This window comes from Rhincodon typus, chromosome 19, assembly GCF_021869965.1.
Source record: "Rhincodon typus isolate 14 chromosome 19, sRhiTyp1.1, whole genome shotgun sequence".
In the NCBI taxonomy this organism is placed as follows: Eukaryota; Metazoa; Chordata; class Chondrichthyes; order Orectolobiformes; family Rhincodontidae; genus Rhincodon; species Rhincodon typus.
In genome coordinates, this window is record NC_063350.1 from 30264200 (window position 1) to 30288038 (window position 23839).

The 23839-nt window shown below is 38.3% G+C and overlaps 1 protein-coding gene across 2 annotated transcripts in view; it reads right to left on the bottom strand.

The window, feature by feature from the left end:
- Nucleotides 1–23604, bottom strand: part of cse1l (CSE1 chromosome segregation 1-like (yeast)) — a 40195-nt gene extending 16591 nt beyond the window's left edge. The window contains exons 1-14 of one of the 2 annotated variants that reach the window (XM_020527746.2): nucleotides 23491–23604; nucleotides 19331–19426; nucleotides 15445–15587; nucleotides 12637–12738; nucleotides 12413–12558; nucleotides 7020–7110; nucleotides 6749–6856; nucleotides 6573–6665; nucleotides 5826–5993; nucleotides 3129–3258; nucleotides 2604–2669; nucleotides 869–1071; nucleotides 701–785; nucleotides 296–357 (exon numbers count right to left, since the gene is read on the bottom strand). In XM_020527746.2, coding sequence (XP_020383335.1) covers nucleotides 296–357; nucleotides 701–785; nucleotides 869–1071; nucleotides 2604–2669; nucleotides 3129–3258; nucleotides 5826–5993; nucleotides 6573–6665; nucleotides 6749–6856; nucleotides 7020–7110; nucleotides 12413–12558; nucleotides 12637–12738; nucleotides 15445–15587; nucleotides 19331–19415 — 1482 coding nt within the window. In that variant the 5' untranslated portion in view covers nucleotides 19416–19426; nucleotides 23491–23604. Of the gene's footprint in view, nucleotides 1–295; nucleotides 358–700; nucleotides 786–868; nucleotides 1072–2603; nucleotides 2670–3128; nucleotides 3259–5825; nucleotides 5994–6572; nucleotides 6666–6748; nucleotides 6857–7019; nucleotides 7111–12412; nucleotides 12559–12636; nucleotides 12739–15444; nucleotides 15588–19330; nucleotides 19427–22894; nucleotides 23025–23490 lie in introns of those variants that run through there. The other variant, XM_048608256.1, reaches the window with a different exon arrangement.
- Nucleotides 23605–23839: the final 235 nt, after the last annotated feature.

Consider the following 23839-nt stretch of genomic DNA (forward strand, 5'->3'; position numbering starts at 1 on the left):
GAGCCTCCCAGGCTATAGTTGAAAAGCTAAAAAATGGGATTAATGTAGTCAGACCTTTGTTGACCAGTGCACACATGGTGGGTCAAGTGACCTCTTTCCATGCTGGAAATGTCTCAGAATCTAGAAGATACATCGATGTACTAAATTTCAACTTAGTACACTGTTACATATCTGGTAACAATTGTGTGAATGGCAATTGTTTCACAATTACAGACTTTACTCTTTTAACAAAACATTTTTACAGCAGCCAGATAATCTGAAAGTATATCAAGTGCAAAACTTTAAGTGTCCTTGCCTGATTCCTGAAAATCATAACGTATTTAATACCGTCTGCTTTCAGCACAGGAAATTCATTCACTGTAAACAGAATTCAAAGCACACAGATCAGGTATATTATCATGGATGTCAAGTGCTAAAGCTAGACTACAATGCCTATGCCACAAAAAATTTAAATGCACTCCATAAATACATTCCTACAGACACCGCATGACTATGATGAGTTAGAGAACATAGGAACTGAAGGACGACATAACATCTGTTAAACTGGAGATTTCAAACATTATACAGTTAGGGTTTTGCATTTATTTGCACCATCCAGTAATTTACAAGTTCAGGTGACAGCTTTCTTTCGTGGTTTTATTTGTAAAACCATTACACTTCAGCTATAAAATCAAATTAGTGACGCAATATGTTAACTCACCATTTGGTGACTTCAAATCAGACAGTATATGATTAACAAAGAAGTCTGTTAAATTTACTAATTCATTTGCTTGAGTTATTCCATGCTGAAATTAAAAAAAAAACATCATTTACCATACAAAGCATGACAGAAGAAAACAAATGTTTCAGTAGGATACACAAGCAGTACCTTTTGAGTTTGAGCTTTGGAGGCAAGTGACGTCACAAGATAAATTGCAGCATCTTTGTGTTTCCAATTAATGGCAGGATTTTTGGCATACTGCTGCAGCATAGAATTGACATAGCCAGAGAATATTGCTGTTACAGGTCCTTCAAAATATTTGCAAAGACCTCGCACCAAATCACAAGCTGCCCTTCGCCTGGTGTCAATGTCTGTGAAAAAAATGTTAATAAACCAGAGGCAATGATATCGTTTTTTGGAATAGGTTGGTGGAAAGAAAGAAATCAAGACCATCTTGCAGCTGATGAAATGCTCAACTTAAAATACATAGAAATAAAATGTCTCGATAATGAGTATCACAAAGCTAGAATTGAACGACTGCTTTCCTTTTAAGCAATTTCAAGGTTTAAGAGTTTCAACAATTAACCTAATGTAGCTCCTTCAAGAAATAGATTTCTACTTTGCACCATGTCTTCATTCAGGTGAATATTTTTGTAGCAAATGAAATCTAACTAAAGCATTCCGCCAGTAAATGTAACTGCAGCTAACATCAGCGCAAAAATGGTACAGGAAAAAGTGTTACCGATACTTGAAATTCCGGGAAGCATCAACTAGCACGTGATAATAATTTCACTAAATTATATTAGACTTGAAAACAAAATTGTTCTTGGATGGTAGATGATAATATCTGACTATTGTCACTGATATTCTGGGTTCTCCTGAAAAAGTGCTGATGGCCGCCTTGAATATTTGTAAACCTTATTCTGATAGCGGACTTATTATGGAGTTCAATGAAGACTTCCACAATTTTACATCAGCAGCAATGCAGGGATAATTAATCTGCCCAATGGAAGTTCTCCCTGGAACTAGTGGTATGTCTATAATCATGCCAGTTTTCTCGGTTGGTGGTAAAGATTGCACATCCCTAATTGCCCCAAAGCATTTTTAGGTCAGACTAGGAAGGACAGCAGATTTCTTTCCCTAAAGGATATTAGTGAATTAGCGGAGTTTCAATGAATATCAACTGGGGTTTCAAAGTCAGCATTTGCCTAGCTTTTTATTCCTGTTAGGCCATTCAAGATTCCTCCATTATTTTTAAACTTGTTAGATTCCATCACCACCACATGAGGTCAAATATTTCTTTGTTGCAAAAGTTATTCAGCTTGAGTCCATGTCTGCACTACGGCTGTGATGAAATCAGAACATTCTTGGCTAGCTCATGTTGCTCAACGGAATTATCAGTGAGTTGTATAATTTTAGATTATTAGTAGGAAGCCGGTGAGGTGATAAGTGTTTGGATTAGGTTTGTCCTACATTTTTGTGGATTGGGCATTCATAGAGAATCATAGAATCCCTGCAGTGCAGATAGAGGCCATTCAGCCCATCAAGTCAGCACCAACTCTCTGAAGAGCATCACACACACCCCACCCACCCAATCCCTACGACCCCACATTTACCATTGCTAATTAACCTATCCTGCATATCTTTGGATGGTGGAAGGAAACAGTAGCACCCAGAGGAAGTCTACACAGACATACGGAAAACATGCAAACTCAACACAGTCACTCAAGGCTGGAATGAAACTTAGGTCCCTGGTGCTGAGAGGCAGCAGTGCTAGCCACTGTGTTGGCACTCTCAGCAATTTATTGCAATTTTGAGCAAATGCCAGAAAAGCAACAATGCGGATAGAAACATTTTGGCTTAAAGCCACATCCATTCATAAGGGTAAGAACCATAAAACTACCTGATCCCTCCAAATCTCTCCTGATGTACTCTTCAGAGTTATCTTCAAATGCTTCTTCGTCAGCAGCTAAAAATAATAACACCAACATTATGCTGCTGGTAAACATGAAGAGGATTTCTTTATTTGATAGCTCTCAATTCAGTGAACAGCACACAAAGCTACTCATTCAATCAATCACATTTCCAAACATAACATAATCAATTCCACATTTTTTTTGAAGTTACAATTCAGGTCATTTTATGAATTGCCACAATTTCCTGAAAACAACGTAGTACATTATTGCCAAAGTTATTACAGATAAACTTGTTTAATTTCAACTTTCTCTCCTGCAAGCCTGGAGGCCCCAGGTCATGTTTATGTATTATTCTGTCTAATTAATGACTGTCACCAAGCCATTAAACAATGAATGCTATCCAACAAATCTTTTTCTCAACAACTCATCAGCATTTTCAATAGTTTCACTGGAACCATCACAAACAATTATGCTTTGTATTTGATAGTATAAATTTCTCTGATGTTAATTACCTCTGAATTCCATGTTAGGAACAATAACCTTTTCACAAATACTGGTTAATGTATTCTGATCTTCAAACAAATGTTTGTAGTGTGGTCTCTCACAGACAGATGCCAGGAACTGAATAGCATTGCTTACCAGCTAAAAAGACAAGGAGAGTAAAGATTAGACTTTACTTGGTGGAATAAAAAATGAAGACAGATTTTGGGGCAAGGACGAGAGGCATTTCCTCTGTCAAAGATTCTTCGTAAATTTTGCTTTAAAAAAGTAAATAGCATTCAACTTATGCAAAGTTAAGTTTATTTCAGATTTGCACAGTCACTCATATTCCAATGATGTGCCTTGCTGGGATATCTTGTATGCATCTTAAAACAAGTTTTTTTCCCCCTAAAACTGAAGGGAGAGCTAAAGATAGGTGATGATCTAAAGATGTTGATTAACTATATATTTCAACACTCATTTCTTTCAGAATTAAGCTTTGAGAGATGGAATTTAACATTAAAAAAAAAAGTGCACACTATTTAAGATGATGGGGAAACAAGTATTTTATGGTGAAGAGCCGTTGTCTTCAAGGTCTATACAGTGACTCAACATTTGCAGGATCAGATCAACATTGTATTCAGGCCAAAATAAAACGAATCAGGTGTCTCTCCTACTTGTCTTAAAATGTATTTTGCCACAGTACCTTGCCTTAGGAGATAAAAACTTAGGCTTTTGTTAATTTAGACGCAATTGCCAGATTAAAGAAAACAACTGTAGACAGAGATGAATAACACACCTTCTTAAGTTAGTGCTTTATGGAAGGACCACATCTTTATTTCTTTTACCTGTACTTTTGAACTGTGACCCAAAAACATAAGACATTTTTATAAACCAAGGCAAATGTTAAAGGAGATAGCTGCTGTTTTAAAAATCACTTTTGTTGGAGCACATTGTGAGTTGCATATATGATGATACATTTTGCTGGAACACATAAAAAAGACACCAGAGCCAATGGATTCTGAACTAAGAAATAAACTGTTTGATGACCACTTTTTGATCAGCTTCAGACGAACCATATGATATTAAGAAGTGCCGGCAAAACAGAAATCAATGGGAATTGTGGGAAATCGTTCAATTGGTTGGAGTCATATGTAACAAAGGAAAAACATATTCATTGGAAGTCAATCATCCCAACCCCTGAACATCAGTGCAAAAGTTCCTCTGGTAGCATCCTTGAGTCAACCGTCATTAGCTGCTTCATCAATGACCTCCATTAGGTCAGGAATAGGGTCAAGCACTGGCAACCGTACAATGTTGCACACCCCTTGCGACTCCTTGGTTTGTGTCCGTTTGCAGCAAGACCGAGGCAACATTCAGGCTGGGCAGGTAAGTGGCAAGTAACATGAACACTGCATGAATGCCAAACAACAACCATCGCCAATGAGAGAGAGGATTTAACCAAGTACCCAGAACTGACAATGTCATTACTGCTTCTGAGTCTGCTGCTAACAACATCCTGGAGGTCACCTTTAACCCGAGACTAAACTGGCTAAAACAGCATATCGGAATCTGGGAATTCTACGGTTTGCACTCACCCATCGACTTCTCAAAGCCTGTCCATCATTTATAAGGCACAAGTCAAGAATGTCATGCAAGTAGCGTGAAAACATCCAGGACAAAACAGCTACATGATTGGCACCCTACACACCATCTTCAACAGGTACTCCCCTCCACCACCAACACAGTGGAAGAACATGCACCACATGCAAGATGCTACGACTCCTTCAACAGCACCTTCCAAACCTGTGACCTTCCATTTCAAAAGACTGGGGCAGAAGCACAGAAACACCAAGCCTGTATTTTTCCATCAGGCTACACACCACCCCTTGGAGGTGTATTGCTGTTCTTTCACTGGTACAGGGTGAGCTTCCTGGAATTCTCTTCATAATAGTATCGTAGACACCCCTACACCCCAAAGGGGTAAAATAAAAGAGGTACACAAAGTTCTTCCTTCCTTAGCTGTTGGTTGCAACGGAGTTGTTTGGCATGTTGTTTTACAGGGCTGGCAAGTCAATCACACACCTGCTGATCTAGAGTAATGAATAGGACAGGCAAGCTAAGGATGGCAGATTTCCTCCCCAAAGACACAAATGAAGCACATGGGTTTTTAAGGCAATTTGATATTTTTAAACTTCAAATGAGTTTCAAATTTCATTAACAACAGAGTTGACTATTTCTCTAGATTTCACAATGCTTGAACATGCGAAGGGAATTTTGTTACTTGTGAAAATGTTCGGTTCTATCACTTCTAAATACTACTCCAGCACATAACAAAATGATTACACTTTTGTTTTCAAGTTATCACATTCTAAACTGCAACTGTAATACGTTGAGGCAACCTGTTCCCAAATATGTGACAGGACTGTTTTACAGTTAGCCACGAACAGATGAAAGAAAACACTCCAAGTATACAGGTACCGAACACAGTCGGGTCTGTCTCTGTGCAGGAGAAAATCATGTGGTTGAGATCAAAAGCTCATGAAGCAAAAACTAAAGAGAAAGAAGGTGCACCTGACAGGTAGATAGTCAAAGCTTAATTCTAAAAGTGAGCCACAAGAGCAATAAGGTGAAGTGCAAAAATAGCTAAAGACTTCAACTTCTGAAAAATTTCCCAAATAATACATTTCTAATAGATTGCTTATATTTTTTATAATAACAAAACCTACCAAGTCATATTTAACCTCCTGCTTGGTTGTGACTAGTAGATTCCAAATAGCTGTGACAAATTGAGGTAGATAGGGCTGGAACTCTTCATCATATTTCTGAGCATAGAGAGCAGCATTATCACATATTTGGGACTTCAGCAGTTCCAACAAACCAGCCTCTTCTTCATCCTGCAAGAAATTAATTTAAAGAATTATTTAAATTCATTTAGAATAGCAACTTGGATAAAATTTAATGTTCAAAGCAATGAGCTTGAAATGTTTTTGTACAAAAGCACAGGTGACTACAGTGTTATGACAAAATATAGAAAATATGCATATTTTAATTTCTCCTATACTTGCTTTAAAAAATGCTTCAAGAATTGGATAAACTTTCAAACAAAACACAATTCCTAGGGTGTTTTTTGATACGCTTTAGTAGACAGAATTCTCATTTGAATTCTGAATGAATAATGAAGTTTCATGTTGCAACATCCCTTCCAACGTGGAACCAGCAGCTGAACGCTCAAAGACAATCAGAGAAAGGAAAGAATGGTCAAAGGGTGACTTAACTGAAACGTTGGAAAGTGCAACTTTTATCGCAGCATTATACTTTTGCACGTGTGACAAATCCAGCCCAAGTCTACTCCTCAACGTTCCTTGCCTCCCCCAGCCAAACTTTTAAGAAGTTGGATGTGAAGAGCATCAGGAAGGAATTGTATATATAAACATTGCAAACAGCATCAATGCTTTCACAGACCTGCCACTTACATTAGTTTGTAGCAACTTATTGTCCAAAGTGAGTAAACTATGAAAGTTCATCATCCATGTTTCCATGTTATCTTCAAAAAACTCTGGCAAATCCTGCAGAGTACAAAACAAATTATTACCTGCAAATCTGCATAAATGCACATCACAAAATGAAATCCACACCACTAAATACTTACTTGGAAATTTAAGCTATAGAACAGCTTAGCAATCAAAACGAGAGAAGAGAAGAGAACCTTCAATACGTTGACATCCTTGGCATGTGTATGGCACAGTTCAATTGTAGTCTGCAAAAATTATGCACTTCAATTATGGCGGAAAACAAGTACATTGAAGCAATTTTCAAATTACAATCTACATTATCTCAAAACTGAAATAATCAGTGAGGTATGAATATCATGCAGAAATTTTAAAATCGTGTTACGAAGTTAAGTTAGCAGTACCACATACTTTAAAAAGTGCAGTGAGGGGTTCTGCAAAAGTGTCTAACACCAGTTTAATCTCAGTCCACAGTTCATTTGACTTGAATTCATGTCGATACCTAATGGGATGAAATATTACATGAAAAGAATGGAATTAACTTTTGTCAAGAGGCAAAACAATTTACATTTCTATAGAAAGTGCGCATTATTAGGTTGTTCCAAAGAATTTTAAGCCAGTTAAGTCCTTTGGAAGTGTAGGAATGGGAATAGTGTTGTAACAGCTAATTTGTAGACAGTAAACTCCCAAATAGAGTAACATACGGCAATATATAATTGTTGTTCTGTGGAGGAATATGGCAGCCAAAATGCCAAAGAAAGAAAATAATTAGTTAATCAATGGCTCTCAAGCATTTTTGCCAAAATAGAATAACTGAAGGATCCAGGCCCGAAACGTCAGCTTTCCTGCTCCTCTGATGCTGCTTGGCCTGCTGTGTTCATCCAGCTCTACACCTTGTTATCTCAAAACAACTTCTGTGCTCTTTTTCAAAAGTGTCTGAATCTTGTACATCCACCAAGAACAGTTCAATATCTCATTTGAATGGCAGCAATGCACCAGTCCGTCAGAATACTGCACTAAGGTCCAACTGACACAGAACAATTAAGTTTATATCCATTTTACTGAAATGGAAAGCTACAAAATCCTTCTCCAAACATCAGTACTTCACCCAGGTGACAATTCCTTAGACAATAAAATAGCCTGACTAACAATAACAAAATTGTTGCAAGTTTACAGTTGAGAAAATAGCACCCATAGAGAAAAGCTCTCACAGTTGGATACTGATCATGTGTATTTTCAATATCGTTACTGTTCAAATGGTGCCTTTCCTTGAATATTTATAAGTTTTGGGAATTGAATGGGATCATGCAAAAATCTGATCTTGTCTTCAACGATGACAAATGCACACGTACAATCTTCCTATACAGATCACTGAATAATAACCAGAATTAGACATTTCCCCTCATTGATCCAAAGTGCTGAGATTAATTGTAGCATCTGCATTCACCAAGCTTGATACAGCTAAATTATCACAATGTGGATTTTCCATCCCATAAAAAGCTGATTTATTGCTATAGTGTCACACATGAACGATGTGTGCAGGTAGCTGAACTGTACATGGGTAGTTAAACTTTTATACCACTGCAGGAGTGGATGGCAAGATGATGACAGTAAGTCTTTAAACACTGAATGGCATCTAATTCACTCATGCTCTTTCCAGAAGGAAATCTGCCACCCTTACTTGGCCTGGACTACATATCACTCCAAACCGACTGCAACATGGTTGACTTTTAACTGCCCGCTGGATAATTAGGGATGGGCAATAACTGCTGACGATGCCCTCATCCCGGGAATGTCCAAAACAATTGTGAAGTGTGTGTGTGTGTGTGAATAGAGCCATTTAAGTCTGCTCCATCATTCAAAAAGTTGGCCGATCTGCATGGTCCATATTTCCATCTTTCTCCAATAACACCCCCTTCACCTTGCTTATCAAGAATCTTCATGCTTCTGTCTTAAAAATATTAAGCTCTGCTTCTACCGCCCTTTCAAGAAGAGAGTTCCAAGGTCTCAATGCCCTTTGAGAAAATTTTTTTTCTGATTCTGTCTTAAAAGGAGGACTACTTATATGTAAACGGTGATGCATACTTCTAGATTCTCCCACAAGAGGGAAATCCTTCCCACGTGTATCCTATTGTTATGCTGTCAGCTGATGTGACTACTGGATAAGTCAGATCCCAGAATGAAATCTGATTTGACAGGTCATTTTTATTTCTAATATGAAGGTCATACATTCAAACACATGCACACAAATCTGCAGATTTTCTTTAACAAAAATACAGAAGTTTATTACATTAAAAGGTGGGGGGAAAGGATAAACGAACCAAGTTATGTAAATACATAAGTCAATTTGAAAGATCTTAAAACACATGGCAAAGTTTTCATTTATTCCCCAACACCATCACTTTAAATCAAGTGTGATTACCTATCTTAAATCTTTAAGTTGACTCAACTGATCTTTTTCCAGTTCTTTCCTGTGAACTATGAAGTCTTCCTGCATGAATACTCTAAACAGGAAGCTTAGACTTTCTCAATCTTTTAATCTGAGCACTTCTGGTCTGGAGTTTGCATAAACTAACTTTCTACCGAAGTAACTTATTCCTGGAACCGTTCTATTCCTTTCCAGCAGAGAAATTATTGCGCTTACAACCCCAATAAAGGTATCTTCCAAAAATTGTTCAAAAGCATACAATCTGTTTCCAAAGTCAAAATTAATCCTTAATTGTCTTAAACCAAATAAAAAGCCAACGCCCCTCAACATCTAAACTCCTTGGTCAAAAACCCAGCAACACACAAACTATCCTCCATTATTACTCAAGGGGGTCCCTACTCTGAGACACACTGGATTAGGAAATGGTTCTGGAAAGACTGACTAAACTAGGTTATTTTTAAGACCTGTAGAAAAGGTGGCAAACACTCCTTCATACCTTGAATTTGAAATCCAAACTTTAAAAATGATATTTAAAAAATATAAATTAGACACTTTTTAATCACATTGTCAAGACCCACCAATCTTAGATATAGTTCAATTAAATTGCCTCATACATTTTCTAAACACCCAGGAATATAAACCTAGCCAGTCTAACCTTTTCGCATAATCATTCCAGGTAACAGCCTGGTAAACTTTTTCTGAATTACTTCCAATTCACTTCAAATCCTTCCTTAAAGATGGCCGATACTGTAAAAAGTAATCCACGTGGTCTCACCGATGTCCTGAATAACAATATCACTTATAACCTTTTCAATTTTGTACTCAATTCCTCTCACAATAAGCAATAATATTCTATCAGTTTTCCTGATTACTTGCTAACCAATATCCCCTTGTCATCTCCTTGTGGTCTCTTCACAATTTAATGAAGGGAGGGTGGGAAGATAGGGTGGGAGATGTTCTTAGTAGCAGAGAAAAAACTGTTGTCAGTTAGTGAGCAGGCAAAAAGCTACTGAAAGCTTGCTACTCTATAAAAAAGAATAGGCAGAAATGTAAGGCCACTGGAAGATTCACCCAGGCAAGACAAAGAGAAAGAATTAAGGGATTGAAGACTACAAGTCAAGAATAGAATAAAATAGAATCCCTAGTCTGGAAGCAGGCCACTTAAGTCCAATCGACCCTCCAAAGAGCATCCCACCCAGACCTATTCCCTTATCCAATCCCTGTAACGCTGCATTTCCCTGCACCTTCCCTACACATGCCTGAACACTATGGGCAATTTAGCACGGCCAATCCACCTAAATTGCACATCTTTGAACTGTGAGAGGAAACTAAAGCACGCGGCAAAAACCCACGCTGACACGGGGAGAACATGCAAACTCCACACAGACAGTCACCCAAGGTTGGAATCAAACCCAAGTCCCTGGCACTGAGAGGCAGCAGTGCTAACCACTGAGCCACCGTGCTGCCCTGATCAGGAATTCTTAGAAAACCAAGGGAATTGGTTTTTAACAGGCTCGAGTCAATATAACTCAGGTGAACTACGAACAGGTAAACCTGTTGGGAGCGAGAAGTAACCATAGATTGTCTTCTGCAAAGACCACAATTCTTCCAAGCATGTGCTGTAAAGCTTTTATGCATGTGGATAACCAAGGGATATCTTTTCTATAGGTTAGAGTCTTTGAAGGCAGAAAGAGCATGTACACGCAGTGTATCTGTTCCAACTCAACAAAACAGGTGACATGCATTTGCTAGTTTGTGTCCCAGAGCAATGTTCTGATCATTCAGAGTCAACCTGCCTCTTTAAAAAATCCAAAACAAAGCCTGGCTGTTAACTGTCAATCAGCATTAATGGGTGGATTCTCTATATGGCAATGTCTCTACCAGAGTTCACTTGCCAAACAATCAACGCTCTCCTCTCCTGCAGCTTTTCCCATGAACTGGTCTTCTTGCAAATTGTTCTGATGAGTGCAAGACAAAAAGCTTTGATAAAAATGTTTCATTTTTCAGCAATGGTCATAGTTCACAGTATTAATCTCCTACTAATAACATTTGATTGATGTTGAATTTAGTTTATGAGGTAAGTTTTAAAATCTTCAGATTTTGTTCTGCAATTCAAGTTGGTGACTGGAAATTCAAACATCCTTAAGTTTTTAGTCTTGACGCTATTTAATAACTTGCTAAATGATCAATTTGTCATGATGACAAAATAAAAAACTACATACTTGCGTTTCTTACAATTTGCGATATTTTAGGTCCTACTTTAATTTTCTGTGGGTACCATTCATTTAATTTATGTTTGGAAAAATTAACATTGAAACAGACTTGTTTTTATTTTCTCATTTTCTGTCTGTCAGAATACTTGAAAGGATTAGCTGTTTACTCTTCTGATGACATTACTGCCACCAGACACCTGGAGATCCCTTCAACTTGTCGCCAAACGCAAACTGACATTTAGAAAATGGAAATTCACACCAGTGATCAGTGCTTCAAGGTCAATGGCAAATGCTGCTTCAGCTTCATTGCTGAGAGATCTAGGCCAACTGCAGAGGAAATACTTCCAAACTTACTTATATTTGAAAACTCTGATAAACTACAGAATTTCTTCCATTGCATATTGACTGTCAATTGAAGCTTATATTAAAAAAAAACTATTTATTTGTCCACAACAGTGATGAGCCAAATAAAGTTGAAAACCTAATTAACTATTATACCACAACTTTGATTATAGCTTCTGAAATAATCAATAGATGGATACAGATGCAGTTCCAAAATGTGACACCATTGGAACTGAGACCTTGTTTGATTTTGAAATCAATTCTTTCACAGCGAAGGTCTCTGAGGTACACTCTGCACTGATCAATGCCTTAAAAATAAGTAGGTTGCAGATTGTGGGATGGGTAGTGTGTTGTGTGCCACATGTCCTTATAACCATTAAGCAATGAAGATTTCAAAGCTTGACTGGGTGAATTTTTAAAGAAAAATCTATTAAAGTGATTGAATGACTTGGACTGTAATAACAGAACATTAACCCTTCCCCGAAAGCAGCAGGGAATATGGCAATCATAACATTTCTGACAGTGGAACAAATTTGTGTTAGAGAATATGGAGGGCCGGGGGGGGCTGTCGCGTTGGGCGCAATCAACGCACATCCTTTGGATGCACAATTATCAGTGATTTTCAGCTTTGGGATCAGCCCGAGAATGGGCTCTTTATTCCCACACTTACCTATTCAGGGAGTATGCCTGAGAAAAAAACTGTCAGATTTTTGGGCATTTTGTTTTACATTTATAGAGGCCACCAAACATTAAAAAATGAATCACAGCAGTCTACATAGGTTGAAATCTTACATAAATCAAGTTCAGCAGAAGACAAATACCTTTTGAATAAGGAGTGTGCTGTTCGAAGCACTCCATTAATAACATGAAAATCTCCACTCTGAAAACGGTTAATCATTTCTGTCAGAAGATGCGGCCATTTCTGAGGAAAATCTTCACGCCCAATTATACTGATGGCATCACTCAACTGCAAGAGAGCGTGGTCAAGTCAAAAACTAGAATAAACAACTCTCATTCATCTTTTGTACAAGTAGTACTCAGGTACCTGTTTCTGAATTTGCTCAGGACTGCTCAGCATCAAATTCACAATATTGGCTTTAATGGCCACCCTATCCGCTTCACAGATTTTGTTTGGCTCATCTTCAACCTGAAGGACAAAAAGAGTATAACCACAAGCTGAGATTTTTTTAAAACCAGTAATATTTAAAATCTAAGAATTAGAAATTAATTTTAGCTGGGTAATAAAGATCAATTCTGGAATGCCTTTGTAATTATTCCTAGTTGAGACCTACTCTTCATAAATGACGAGGCCAGCACTCTGGGTTGCTTTCAGCACAGCCAACTCATTTTCATTTCCCCATAGAACCCATTATCACCTATTTAGCTTCTCTTCTCCCCTTTTTTTTCCTCTCCCCCTCTCTCTGGGTTGCCTTTGCAGCCATCTGCTAATAACTTCCCCTCCCTCCACCACTCTCTGTAATCAGTATAAATGCCATCTTTTCCTAGCTGATCAGTCTGAAGAAGGGTCACTGGACCCGAAATTCTCCAGCAACTTGTTTGTATTTGTTTCAGTCATCCAGCATCCACAATTCTTTGCTTCTATTTTTTGAAAATTTTCATGTTTAATTTCTATAATTCTGAGCTTCTTGAACCACTGTAGTCTTTGTGACCATGTTACTTCTTAAACGGTGAGTGACTCTATTACTCAATGGAGGGAGCAATGACATTATATGTGTATAATATATTTAATATGGTGTGCAACATGCTTTTTTTTTTAACAGTGAAAGTCATCGGTTTGCCAACAGTTGCTGAAGGAAGCTTAATGAATCACAGTGAAGTATGTCAGTTATGGACATAGAAGATGCTGAATACACTAATATGCATGCTGATTGATCATACATTTGAGACAGCATTGAGTACTGATTGTATCTGCAGCTAATCAAGACAAGTGTTCCATTATACTTATGAATTAAACCACACAGAAAGCAGAAAGCTTTCAGGTGTAAAGAGATAAGCCACTCACTACGAATAGAGGCTGGCTATTTTGCAAAGTTATATTCCATGAATCATTTGATCAATGGCAGCCTCAAAATGTTGTAGAGAGGTTCTTAGGGATTATTTAAAATGTTTGAATCTCATCATTGGTGATGTAGTACTTGGAGGGGCTCTAGTTGTGCAGTGGTAGTGTCCCTACCTCTGTGTAAGAAGGCCCTGGTTCAAGTCTTACCTGCTCCAGGAGGTGTGTAATAACATCCCTGAGGAAAGTGATTAGAAAGTAACAATCTAGAATTGGTAGCAGATCAAAGAGACCAAATGGTACTCAACTTATCAGCTAAATCATACTGAATATTATTCAGAGTCTGCTGAAGGTATCAAGTGGGCCGCCTAATAATTTTGGGAGCCTGGACTGGAACTGAACATTGGAATTATCAGTAAAGCCTACTTCTCACATTAGGAAAGAAGGAATTGATGATGCAGCTGAAGGCGGTTGATCACAAGGATGCTGAACAGAGGCACAGCTGCAGGCGCAACCCAAGGCTACACACACATCAACAGACATAACCATCTTCCAGAGCTACTGGAGGGATTAGCTTTGATCTCAATGCTATCCCTGCCTCACTACTGTGCAATTGGGTACACGTTATCTTAATGTCAAGGCCAACTACACTGGCATTCAGCTCTTGCACTGGTTTCAACAATAAGTTCTGGAACTGAACATTACTAACATAATGTGAACTAAGCAATAGATACAGCTCATGCACCACTTTCAATTCTTCTCTTGACAGCAATAATTTTATACGCTATTCTTGACATAGTAATATATCTCAAGCCACTTAACAGGATCAAGATACAACACCTGAAACCAAAACACAGATATTAGAGGTTAAGATCAAAAGCTTCCTTAAAACAAGGATGTACTAACAAGCAGCTCAAAGGAGGAAAGGAGGCATGAGAAGCAGAGACATCCGCAGAAGGAACTATAGAACCTAAATCCCAGACAGCAAAAGTACAACAAATAATGGAGCAATTAAATTGGAGATGCTCATGAGACCAAAATTGGAAGCAATGCAGGTATCTTGGAGAGTTGCAGAGTTGGTTGAGATAACAGATAGGGAGGAGCGTGGCCACAACAGGAGTTGGAAGTAATGAAGAGAATCTTAGAAATCAAGATGTTACTTTATCAGGAGTCAATGTAGGTTACTAACAGAGGGAGATGTATGAATAAGATTTGATTGATTAGGGCAGTGGCTGCAGATTGTTGGATGATCTCAAATTTACGGTTGATATAACAAGGGAGGCTGGCCAGGAATGCACTGGAAGAGTGAAACCTACAGCTCCAGTAGCATCGAAGATGCCAGTGAATGCAAGAGACTAATGGGGTGGTTATTGGCATGGTTTCATTTTCCATTTTATGACTAACATATACCTATACCGAAAAATCAAAATCATCAAGTAATAAGACACTGGCTACTTCAGCACATTTTCCATTGCAACGTCTGAAATAGCATTAAAAGATGATCAGATTCACATGTCACAGTCAACTGACCAGGCACAATTTGAATAACAGAAAGGATTACTTAATCTCACCAAGAGAGAATTCCTAAAATTACCAAGCTATGCAGAGAACATTTAATAACAACACATATGCATCAAGCTTCTGAATATCTGTTGTGACACATTCCTATTAATTGCAGAATAATAAATTTGTAATGTTCTAAGTTCTTTAACTTCCCCAAGAACATTTTACTTTGAATCAATCTCTGCACTTCTACACAGCATTGTAAGAATGATTTGAACACTTATAAATCACCTGCAAGATCAAATAACCAACTGAGTCTCACAGATTACTTACAATTCGCCAATTTCTTTTAATGTAGTTCTTGAAAGTTACACTTGAACACACTTTCATGACATTGTCTTGAGACTTTTCAATGAGAGTTAACAATAGCAATGGGTAATTCTGGCTTCTCTCCACTGACTCCAGGAACTTTTCAGCTGAAAAGCGAAGAACTGAGAGTTAAATATGCGCCTGGAAAGCAAGTTTTCTTAGATCCACTTGTTAACATGCAGATTAATTCTCAGTGTGCGTAGAATTCACTTTCCCCCTCAATAATTCATTCAGGACAAGACGTGCATAAGGTTTTTGCGAAGATTTGTAGCTCACGTTGTGGATGAGGTTGTTGCCTTGCTCGCTGAGCTAGCAGGTTATCGTACAGACGTTTCATCACCATGCTAGGTACCATTATCACTGCCGCCTCCGATAAAGCGATGTTGTTCTACTCCGCTTGGTATTTATATGATCTGGTCTGTTAAGCTGGGTTGTGTCATTTCTAGTTCTGTTCTGCATGGGTTTATATATGGAGTCTAATTCCATATGTTTGTTGATTGTATTACAGGTTGAAAACCAGGCCTCTGGGAATTCCCGTGAGTGTCCATGGTTGATTTGAACTAAGATGGTCACGTTGTCCCAGTTAAATTAATGGCCTTCAGGATACACAAACATCAGCTGGCATCAAAACGACACAACAAACTTTCCCTCATCTCAGTGCACTCGGACAACGTGACCATCTTAGCTCAAGCCAACCACAGGCACACACTGGTTTTCAACCCGTGATGCAATCAACAAACACGTGAAATTAAATCCCATACACAAACCCATGCAGAACAGAACGAGAAATGACACAACCCAACTTAACAGACTGGATCATAATAATATCAAGCAGAGTAGAACAACATTGCTTTATCGGAGGCCACAGTGAAACCTATTGCTAAATGATATGCATTTGAATGGAGAGATTAAAATATAAATTCAAACTCCAGCATGGAAATCAATAATTTCAAGATTCCACATTACACCAAGTAAAAATGGCAGAAAATCTGATTGATTGTCATACAGATCCAATTGGGTTAGAATTATCCCCAAGGAAAGTAACTGCCATTCCAACAGTCCACCCAACATTTGACTTTAGTTCTACACTTACTGATTGACTACATAAAGGCCAAGAAGGATGGGCAACATTCTTGAATCCCAAAAATAAAAACTCTTGTTTTCAGTATATCAATACAATCCATAATGCTTATAGTAGGTAGTTTGCACAAGTGAGTTGGTTGGTGTTAGTGATAGCTCAAATAACATGACATAACTAATTTTGTGCAGTATTCATAGCGTAAGGAACTAGGAAACTCTGTCAATGAACAAAAACTTGCAACAGGTAAGAGGAGAAATGATGACAGTGATTCTGACAGTAGGTGGAAAGTTTTATACTTACAAACAATAAGACATGCCACATTGCTTTTTTAAAAAATACACTAATTCACTAAAACTACAACTAAAGCGTCTGTGACTTTTCAGAAACAAGCTATGAGACTAATGGTCTTTCCTAGGTATGTGTAATGCATTTTTAAGTCTACTCATGCATATGTGGTGTTCAGTGAATCCATGTGACTTCCTAATAACTTCTGAGGGAGCCTAGCTGTTGAAACTAACATTGAAATCAAGGCAAAATAATCTTCTGGGGCTTGCATGGCTGCCTCCAGAGAGAAAGCTGTCAGATTTACTCTAATGGAGTAATCTTTTGTTCCACTACTTCAGTTTCTGCCTCGAGAAAAATTGTCAGACACCCTTAATACCATTGGTCCAGCTGAAAATAAATGGGAGTACTGAAGGCACTATGGCCCATAACATTATAACTCAAGTCAATATCATCCTCATTGGATAATATAACCAACTGTTTAAGGTTTTAGCAAAGATTTGTAGCTCAGGTTGTGGATGAGATTGTTGACTTGCTTGCCGAGCTGGCTTGTTTTCGTTCAAACGTTTCGTCACCATGCTAGGTAACATCATCAGGGAGGCCTTCAATGAAGCAACGTTGTTCTACTCTGCTTGGAATTTATATTGTCCAGTCCATTATGGTGAGTATAATATCCAAGCAGACTAGAACAACATCGCTTCATCAGAAGCCTCACTGATGTTACCTAGCATGGTGACGAAATGTAAAAACGAAAACAAGCCAGCTCGGTGAGCAAGTCAACCGACTCATAACCAACCATTCCTATTAAATGCATTTTTCTTAAATGCAGGTCACTGTATTAGGAGTGTGTAACAGTTACTCAACAACAGCAAACATTTAAACTTCAGTTGTGAAAAATATACTGAAACATTTTAGATAGATCAATATTTCCTCTGCAATGCCTCAACCTGGAAAAAAAAGTGTGGAAACGAAGTAATTTGACTGAGGAAATATTCATGAAGTCACGGGTTTTTCTCAAATTTCAAAATTGATTAAATTAATTTACTATTCAAGCCCTAGCAAGAAATAGCCAGACAAATATTAACTTCAAGAAGGGGCATATATTGGGGAACAAAGCTTGAGACTTGTATCCTAATAACGTTTAATTACATAACATGACTAGGTCAACAATAAATAATAGTTTAGAACATCATGAAAAGATCAACAATTTCTTCAAAATCAGTAGCTCCTATCTAAGAAGCTATGTTTAAGTCTTTCACTGGTTTGACTGGCCAATGTATTTGTTACTTTGTGCAAAACAATATAACTTGTATATTGAGGAGTATCTGACGTAGCCAAACAGATTTCTGAGCAGAATGCAATTTTTGGTCAACTAACTGTAAAGATATTATTGTCCCCCAGAAGATTAAGAATTCAAGTTTTAATGTGGATGTGCTAATGACAAGATGTATGGCAAGGCAATCTAGGATCTCATCATCCATAGAATATTCATTGAATCCCTACAGTGTGGAAACAGGTCCTTCGGCCCAACAAGTCCACACCAACCCTTGTCGCATCCCACCCAGATCCATTCCCCTATAACCCACCTACCTACACATCCCTGAACACTATGGGCAATTTAGCATGGCCAATCCACCGAGCCTGCACATCTTTGGACTGTGGGTGGAAACCCAAGCAGATTTGGGGAGAATGTGCAAACTCGACACAGACAGTTGCCCAAGGATGGAATTGAACTCGGGTTCTTGGTGCTGTGAGGGAGCAGTGCTAACCACTGAGCCATCATATTAAAACTGAATTTCCGAAGTTTTCATGATTACGAAGGGGATTGACAGAAGCTGTTCAGCAATTCATTCACATGATCAAGGTTTGAAATGCTAGGGTGGAAGTTTAAAAAGTAAAAAGCATAAATTGCAGGTGAGGTGTGATGGCAACAGTGAAGGCAGAAATACAAATTGATCTTAAGTAGATAATCAAAATAGACGTGCCCAAGAATTTACCATAGGCAAGTGAACATGCATAAGTTGGTTCAATGATGGTTTGGAAGAAAATTAAAATCAAATTAAGACTGCGAGGCGAGATTGTCAACTTAAAATTAATTTAATTGGACTTGCTGAACCAAATAACAACTTGCTACTCCACTCCAAGATAGCGCTTCAGTTAATTACATTTAAAATGGCTCTGACAACGCAGCATTTTCCAGTCATGTACTGAGTTTGGGTAGACTGGGTCGTGCATTCAAGTTATCAGAACATTTTTGATGAACAAGAAAGAGTTACCACAGCCAAGGTTCAAATCTTCTGATTACATGTTTAAAGTGTAGTTACTATACATAGATAATAAAAGTATTTGCATATAGTAAGATACAATGAATGCCTAGTAATCTGCTCTTCTACTGATGGTAGTTTTGAAAGAATAATCACCAGCATGCCAAAAACATAAGTACAGATGCTATATGTTCCAAATATCTTTTAGTAACAGAAAAGTTACCTGGTCTCCGAACTGCTGGATCAGGGTCAAGAGTCTTCTTCAGAAATTCAGACAGGGATTGTAAATTGGCATCACTGAGATCCATATTTAGAAATTCTGAAAGGAAAATGACCAAGGGATGAGATTAATATTTACCATAGCCAAATTCTGTCTGGTCATTTATTTTCTCCAAAACACAATTTTCCTGTACACTCCAGGAATGGAGAATATGTCTAATTTCCAAAAAACAACTGTGCTAATTTTAACTCTCCCTGGAATAATCAGGTGGATTAATAATTTTTTTGGAGAGAAATAAGAATACGTCTTCACAGATATGAAGTGTTCCAGAACAGAATCTCATCTCTACACTGAGCAATCTAGATCTAATTTTACTGTCCTGCTCTCACCTCATCTTTGAATCGTCTTACGGTTCAAGTATGTATCCATGTTTAACTTAAGAGGATTTGCATTACCCACTTACTGTGGGAAAGTAACAATTTCTGCGTACAGAAATTTCTAACCTCTCTCCTCAATCTCACTAAAAGATCTTAAATCGATGACCCTCAAAGCCATTTCCATACAAAAATAGGATTTAATTGAACAAAACTCAAAACTGTAAAAGAATATTTTTCACTAACTTTGCTCTAGTGTGAGCAACTTTACTATCTCAAATTCAAGTTATGAGGTTGGTGATTTTATGCTGCTCAGTTTATTTGACATTCTTTTGATAACACGATACCTAAAGCTATGTACAATCACTGTTTTTCTTAAACTTTGCAACTTTTTTTTCATCCAAGTAATTGAAGCCATTAATTCCACTGGCCTTAATCAAAAACAACTTCCTCATCAAAAATAAGCTGGTTACCTTTGTTAACAAATACACTTCTAAATGCTCATTTATTTGATCTTGAACTGTGGATTTGAAAAGTTGGACCAGAAATAAATTTTGAAATAACTGGTGCATTATTACCTGGTTTAACCATTCTTACCTTTCAAACAAAGGGAACAGACTGACTAACTCCAGTTCTGCCACAACATTTGGTATACTTAAGAAAGCTTGAAAAATTGTGGCTACAGCCTTCTCTTTCTTTTCTCTCCTTTCTGACTTTTAAACAAAAAAGTTTAGGGTGGAGTTCACCAGCATCCGACGATTCCACGTTAAGTTCTGGTAATGTTTTTCAAAACCAAAACATTTTAGACAGCAAACTTAATTATGTCAAGTCCTCAGGTATGCTATAGGTAAAGATTAAAGAAAAACACTTCCATCCTTCATAATTAAAGCACTACTTCACCATTGGACATCTGTTAACTCTTTACTACTACTACTGTTTCCTTTTGTATGCGTTTAGATGCCCTTTTTATTGCATTTAATGTTACAAGTTATTCTCTCCTATATATCCAATCAGCTCTCCTGAATAAAAACCAAAAGAATTGTGGATGCTGTAAAATCAGAAACAAAAGCAGAAGTTGCTGGAAAAGCTCAGCTGGAATGGCAGCATCTGTGAACAGAAGTCAGAGTTAACGTTTTGGGTCCGTTGGCCCTTCCACAGAACAGGAGCTTTTCCAGCAACTTCTATTTTTGTTGCAGCTCTTCTAAATTCTCATTTTGCTTTTCTTCAGCATTTTCCTATAATCCTTATGACTGGCTTCAATTCTGCCATATGCCACCATCTGAAGATTCAGTTTATTGTTGATGTGGCAATTGATCCACAAAACGTAATATTTTGTAGAACAATAAAAACCAATACCTGAATTTTCCACAACAGTTCATAACTTGTAAGGCTGCCTTAAAAGCAAACCATGACATAAGAATGCTCATAAAGGAAACTTCAAACTTTGTGGTGAAAATGCATGATCAGCTCACATGCTTACTGAGCGAGGTTATGGAAATACAGATAACTTGTAAAAAGTAACAGTGCCAAATAAAATCTGCAGCAAATCTCAGACAAAAGACTAACATCATTTTTTGGGTACTAACAGACTTGCTGCATGTTTATTATGGAAATATTCTAAATTACTATCTTTTAACTACAAAGACAAGCTGATTTCAGGAATAGAAATAATAGTCAAGGTAACTTCATCAGTGGATAAAATATAAGATTATGTATATGAATTGAGCTCTTTTACTAAGTTTAAATAATGTATAAATTCAGAAAAACATAACCAAGTAAACAGTAAGATTGTTTACAAACTGACACAAAGATAAATTTGAGACTACATTAAGTAGGGCTTCCAATAGAAATATATTAAAATAGTGGGGACTGTGACAACTACGCATTATATAAACTTAAAGTAACATTGTTATGCAGTGTCTCAGTTCTGCTTCTTTGCTGACAGGTATGGATCACACAAGGTGATCAACCATCTCAGAATTTACAGGACCATCCCATATTTCAGGCAGTCGTTCCACACTTCAACTTAATGGCTGCTGGGACACATCTTGTCTCTTATTTTCCTTAATTACCTCTTACATGTAGTACTGTATTCTGCTTCTGGCAGCCCACTCAACCATTGTCAACCCTGACAACATCTACCCTCGCCCCAATGCCACCATATGACTATTTCTGCATCATTAAATACCACTCAGAAGCAGCACTACACACCTTCAGCTCGAATGCCAATGACAAGATTAAGTTACACAAGTCAAACAGACTAATGAATGATAACACACATGTGCATCTCACTACATTGTATTACAAAACAAAGGTGTTGTTGATGTATTAGCCTTCAAAAAGAGTGGAATATTTCAGAAACACTGCCAAAGGCCATTGAATTGACCACTATACTAATGCTGAGATTTTGACAAAAATTAAGAAAACTTGACATCTATTTTGCTTTGCTAAATCCCACAATTAACACAATAACATCAATGTCTTGCCACTGGATGCTTGTACATAACAGCCTATGAAGGATTCATCATGAGTTGGGGAGTTATCCTGAAGGTCCTGATCAACATTTATCTTTCAATCAACAATACAAGATTATTTGTTCATTATCTGATAGAGCGTTGACTTTGGACAATTGAGCTGTCGTGTATTACGACAGTGATTGCATTTCAAAGTACTCATTGATTATAAATGCCTGAAACATCTAGTGGCCATGAAAAGAACCACAGAAAAACACATTTTCCTTCATTTATAATAGCACGAACTACACAAATGTGTCAAATGCAAGTGAACCTCACAACAGCCAAGACGCTGAAGTACTGCAATTGGAAGCGAAGTGCAAGTCCCGTATGACAAGTTTACACTTACAGTGTCGTTTATGAACGAGAGCACAGATTCAGAATAAAACAAAAAAAGCACCAACAGGCTCTATCTTTCTCAGATCGAAGTGCATCAGAGAGAACGTCGCTCGGGCGGGGAGGATAAAGTTTCGTGAAGGTCTCAACAATAATTAAAGTCGGCTTCGGTATGCACTAGTATCAAATCTACTGTTCGGCTTTAATTGCAGAGGAGCTTATCTTATTTCTAAAAATGTTGATTGGCTGGCACTCTCGATTGGGTTGTCTGAAATCGCTTACACTTGGCAAACAGAATACTAGAATGTTCTCAATTGGTTTTGTAATATACATTTTTGACCCACCGCGTGTTTCATAATAAGAAGCTTGAAAGGGCAGCTTGTATAGCCATATATCTAGCGTGCTAAGGTAAGCAGCGAGGGCAACAAAACATTTCCCCTCGGAAAGCAGCGCTGCTTCAAGACCCAGAGCAAGGCCTGGAACAACTACGGCCACAACCGAACGTGTTGCACGTAGACCAGTGATTGACAGCTGGACCAACCAATCACTAAGCCAAACTGCAGATATTTGCCGCCCCGTCACCAATCAGAGTTGACCAGGAGAGGGAGCAGCAGGTTCGGTTGAAGTACAGCAGTTCACGTTGGGCCGAGGGCTAGGCCCGGCGGAGCATTGCCTTCCTTCCCGATCCGTTCGAACAAAAGCGAACGGACGGGTAACCAGGACGCCCCCTTTCGATGCCTCGTAAACGGCAATGTACCGACTTCTGGACAGTCGCTTTGTGGAAGTCGCTGGATCGACAACATCCGCCGGGATTATCAGCCCCTTTTTGAGACTGAAAAAAATGGGCCTAGCTCCTCAAAACAGAGGACAGGCGGCTCAGTATCGGTCCGTGGAGATCGTACGGAGCGGACAAAGATCTGAAAGGCCCAGTCTCTCTTACCTTCTTTATTTAAGTCGAAATGATTTCAGACCCCAAAAACTGCTCCCCGTTCAAGGCTCGTTCAAACACAAGGAAAATGGCGCGCTGCCTAACGCAGGCATGCGCACTACGGCCGACCCCCCAACACATCGACCTCGCGCATGCGCACTGCCCACCCCCTTCGCAACAGCCGCGTGCCGGCGGCCACTCTGCCCTACGGTCCCGTACTGGATATGGCTACGTCTGCAGGTATTGTCCATCCCTCATTCCTCTGAAGAAGAAGACGCCGAGTCACGTTCTTGAAGCACAGCAATCTTTCTACTGTTGTGGAGAAACGAGATCCGGTTCCGGGATTTTGACCTGGCCATGG